This window comes from Nansenia antarctica (genome assembly GCF_963989245.1).
Source record: "Nansenia antarctica genome assembly, chromosome: 15".
NCBI classification, from domain to species: Eukaryota; Metazoa; Chordata; class Actinopteri; order Argentiniformes; family Microstomatidae; genus Nansenia; species Nansenia antarctica.
The window spans coordinates 1429768-1434767 of record NC_137685.1 but is presented as its reverse complement, the minus strand read 5'-3'; the positions used below and the strand labels follow the sequence as shown (position 1 = coordinate 1434767).

Here is a 5000-nt window from a genome sequence, read left to right as displayed (position 1 = left end):
CACCACAGCTTGTATCTGGGGCCGACCCAGAGCGCTAGGGACTAGACTGACCATCGATAGAGAGAGAGAGTCACATGAGAGATGGAAAGTGTAGATGTGTGAATGCTCGGGCCTCGTCTGCTCTGTCCTTCAGTCTGTCCTCTTGAGCACACCCCCGTCCGATCAGGCGACGTTGCCATGTAGGCCTGTGTGTGTGTGTGTGTGTGTGTGTGTGTCGGTCATAAGACTTCCTCTGGTTTGTGACCCGGCACACGAGTGACCCTCCCTCTATTCTGATCCTGTCACACCTCATCAACAACAGAGGGGTTTTGACAGGCATGCCTTCAGAGAACTCAATGACCCACGCCACGTGCATCACCCAAACACTTGACTGACAGTGTCCAAATAACCCCAGACACATGACGCAGGAGAGGGATAACCCTAACCCAGGAGAGGAGAGGAATGGTCAAACCCAAAACAAAGACAGCCAATGGAGAGGCCGTTTCATCTCTCCGCCTGCTCTCCGCCTCCGTCAGGACGAGAACACGCGGCGGTCCTCTGTGGTCCTCTACGCTCCTCTATGGCTCAGGCGGTAGAGCACAGCGCTAACTAACAACGCTGGGTTGTTGCGGGTTTGAGGTTTGATTCCCACCAGGACCAAATATATTTAAAAATGTATGTATGTGTTACGGTACATGTGGGAATACGGTACATGTGGGAATACGGTACATGTGGGAAAACTAGGGTTAGGGTTAGGTGCTATGTCGACTTGGTACATGCTGGCATGTCTAACCTTAACCCTAACCCTTACCCTACCCCTAACCCTAACCCTAGCACCCTAGCACCTAACCCTAACCCTAGTTTTCCCAAATGTACCGTATTCCCACATGTACCATAACATATACACTCACTGCAATGCAAGTCACTTTGGATAAAAGCGTCAGCTAAATGGCATTATATTATTTTATACAACAGTTAGTTCCGACCAAGTAATTTGATTGGACAAGAGGCATTCCATGAGTGCTGATATACAGTATAACAGCACTGGGACCTTTAACTATATGTATCACTCCGCCGCACAGGTGTTCTACTAAATGACCGTTAATTAGACTACATGTTTGTGTTCAGGTTACTAGGCAACAGTCCATTTGAAGTTCAGTTGCGGAACTATATTTTTTATTTTTATGATTAAATAAACAAACAAATCATAATCTGTTGTCGCTTATTACTGTTAACTAATAAATGGCGCTGTAGAACTGTTGAGGCCTGCGGCCTCGTACCTACGACCGAATCACAGCCGTGCTGATATTCAGTATAACACACTCCCTCTCGTGTGATATTGCTTAAATATGATTATATTAACACAATTGTGATGAATTAATCGGTTCTTCTTCATTGGCTGAACCAGGCATATCCAGTATCCAACAGACCCATGTGAAGCAGAGGCCAGAGGGCTTTGATCCTGAGCTGAGACCTTCAGCCAGGCTAATAGAGCAGAAACGTGAAGAGTGAAGTTTCCTAGAAGCTAGCAGTTTTCCTAAAGTTTCCTAAAGCTAGCAGGACGGGGTCGGGCAAGGCTGAGCTCTCATCACTCCTTGTTCAGTCCAGGGTTTGTTTTTAGCGTCACGAGCCAGAGGGGGAAGCAGGAATCCACTTCAGTCGGCCAAGAACCACAGGACACCTGTCACGCTGTCACGCCATCGCCCACGCCACTGCTGATTGGAGCGCTTCCCCACCTGACCAGACGAGCCCCCATCTTGCCTGACCAATCACAGCCTCCCGCCCCTGTCACCCCTTCCAGTGGGTGGTCCAGAGTCTGGTCCAAGGCCACCTCGGTGACTCTGCCCAATCTGCCAGCCAGGCCCCATGACAAGGATATTCCAGAGGCCATGCTAGGCGAGCCCCTGCCCAACCGCAGAGATGAGAGGTAGAGAAGCGTACGTGTGACGACAGCTGGTGGGGCGACTGTGTCTCAGGAGGTAGAGTCGCCGTCTAATGATCGCGAGGTTGGCAGATCGGCGGTTCGAGCCCCGGCTGGCCACATATCAAGGTGTCCTTGGGCAAGACACTGAACTCCAAATTGCTCCCAGTGAGCGGGCCGGCGCCTTGCATGGTAGCTTGCCGCCATTGGTGTGTGAATGTGTGTGTGAATGGGTGAATGAGAGGCCGTTGTAAAGCGTGATGAAGGCGTGAAAATCAATGACACACTCTCTAATCAAGTCAAAATATTGCAATGCGATGGATTCAGTGAGTAATCCCCAATACTAGTCCCTAGTTAACTATGACACTACAAACAAGCGGTGTTAGTTGACTAGCGAGTGTGTCATTGACTTTCAACAACGTTGACATTTATTTACATTCGTCTGAATAAAAGTCTGAACAAGCTGACGACTTGTTCCTGGTTTCTCCGGCAGCTGCTGTCACATTGGTAGAGGGCTCTCATTGGCCTTCACCTGTAGTAGAACGCTGTGGTAGGTTAAGTGGAGACCAATCAGACTACTCACCCAGAGTCTGGACCCGCCTTCAAAAAGGTTTCGATAACCAGAGGGAACTCAGACTTCACAATGTACAGGTAGCTGGACATGGCTGTGAGGGAGAGGAGACAGAAGACACCAGAGACACATCAGTAACATTTCGTGAGCTTAGAATGATAAGGTTCTATCTCCGTTTAGAATGATAAGGTTCTATCTCCGTTTAGGGCAGTTCAGAGATATTGAGCTTCAAAGTTTTTACATTCTATTATGTTCTGTGAGATGGAATATCTGTGATATGGAATCTTTGTATTTTATTCATTACCAGTGATGCCGGTAACGCGTTACTAAGTAACGCGTTACTCTAATCTGAATACTTTTTCCTGTAACGAGTATTCTAACGCGATACTATTTCCAAATCAGTAATCGGATTAAAGTCACTTATTCAAGTGACTGTGCGTTACTATTGCGTTACTACCTCATAACTTAGGCTAAATGCAGTATTTCTTTGTAATGTTCGATAGCTTTTCTCGCGTCTTGGGGTGTGACGTCAGTGCTCACGTTTTCAACACGAGGTTACTATGGAAGGCCATGCCCGCAAAAAACGGCTCTCGACTATCGCGAGATTGCAGCAGAATCGCTCACGTGTATCACCACGCTGATTGCACAGTGTAAACAGAAGCGTAGCCTACACAATGGAGCGAGAACAGAGATATGCGTTAAATAGCTGGAAATATAAGGATTATTTTCTGTTTGTGTCAGCAAAGGATGACAAGAACATAAATGTTGATCATTGATAAACTCAGACTCACCCAGTTTAGGATTAGGATTATATTAGGATCATATCTGAATGGTCAGGGTAGGTTTTAGGTTTTGTGAAACCACTCCTTGCTAGTTACTGTTAAATAAAGATTATATTTATTTTATTGTTTAAAAACAAGTATTTATGTTGGGTGAGGCAAAGAAAGACTCTTTATTTTGTTGTTTTAAGTTATTGTTTAAAGTTTAATTATGTAATTTAAGTTACTGTTAAAATAAAGTGAGTTTTGGCAAAACCAGTTTTCATTTTTATGTTGCGGGGGGGGGGGGGGGGGGGTCGGGTGCCTAGGCAGCTGCCAATAGTAACTAAAAAAGTAACTAGTAATCTAACTTAGTTACTTTTAAAATCAAGTAATCAGTAAAGTAACTAGATTACTTTTTAAAGGAGTAATCAGTAATCAGTAATCAGAATACTTTTTCAAAGTAACTGTGGCAACACTGTTCATTACTAACTCAAATATTTCTAAAATTTTAAAATAACACCACACAGGCATTAATAAACACCTAGATTATGTAAAATAACTCAATTTTGACAAAAATGGAGATAGAACCAACTACCACGTCTGTTGCTTCGATTGTGTATGTTACTTCCTTTACATGAAGGGCTGTGAGAACGCAAATCAGAGAAATAATTTATGCAACAATGTTGCAAACTCATCCACTTGCTCCGGGTCTCGATTCAGACTTTCATGTGAGAACATGACCTTAGAGAGAGCTGGGATCAGCCCACACATGCTCTGCTCAGAGAGGGCTTCTAACCAATGTGAACGCTACCAAGTTAGCAGCTGTTTGCCAACTGGACTGCTGGCCTTAGCCCCAAACACACATCCCCCCCCCCCCATCTCAGACTTGCAAATACATGGGAAAAAGTGGGTCCCAAAGCCAGACCAGTTGAGAACCACTGGACTAGAAGAACACAAACTCCTCCACTAGCCCCCCCGGTGACCCAGGGTGACTCCTCACCTCCGATGTTCTGCAGTGTGATGGCGATACCGGCGGCCATCTTGCCCGGGGTGCCAAAGGCCCTCTGGCCCAGCTGCTCGTAGGCCCGGATGCCTGGAGAGGAGAGGACGACACAACAGCACTGTCATCATGTGACACAACAGCCATGTCATCATGTGACACAACAGCACTGTCATCATGTGACACAACAGCACTGTCATCGTGTGACACAACAGCACTGTCATCATGTGACACAACAGCACTGTCATCATGTGACACAACAGCACTGTCATCATGTGACACAACAGCACTGTCATCATGTGACACAACAGCACTGTCATCATGTGACACAACAGCCATGTCATCACACAGCCTGGGGACATCCTGACAACAGCTCACATTACAGTAGAACATCAATACAGGTAAATGTTCAGGGTCCGCATCTATTCTGGTAGAACCATAAACTATGACGTTATTCAGTGCGCTGCGTAAGTAATAAGTAATAATATTGTTTTTCTTCTTTTAGCTCTATTCCGAAAGCTGCATTACCATCTTTTATGTGAGGGTATTTGTGTACATATTGGTTTCACCATTTAGAAATGACGACATGTTTTATATATATAGTCCCCCTAAGAAAAAAGCTTTAGTCCTTTTATTTACGCAGGCCACTGTATAAACATCCCTCCAACTATAAGCCATTGTACACATTGTGGCTCAGATTACAGTCAAACCACATGAGTATAATTCTACATTCTAATCTCTGTTCCTTTTTTAATTAGGTCAGACAAT

General features: G+C 45.2%; 1 protein-coding gene across 1 annotated transcript in view; it reads right to left on the bottom strand.

The window, feature by feature from the left end:
* The window catches only part of slc38a3b (solute carrier family 38 member 3b), a 105969-nt gene that overhangs the window by 79317 nt on the left and 21652 nt on the right, over positions 1 to 5000 (bottom strand). The window contains exons 7-8 of the mRNA XM_080545512.1: positions 4233 to 4325; positions 2484 to 2565 (exon numbers count right to left, since the gene is read on the bottom strand). Of these exons, the coding sequence (XP_080401638.1) occupies positions 2484 to 2565; positions 4233 to 4325 (175 nt within the window). The remainder of the gene's footprint in view (positions 1 to 2483; positions 2566 to 4232; positions 4326 to 5000) is intronic.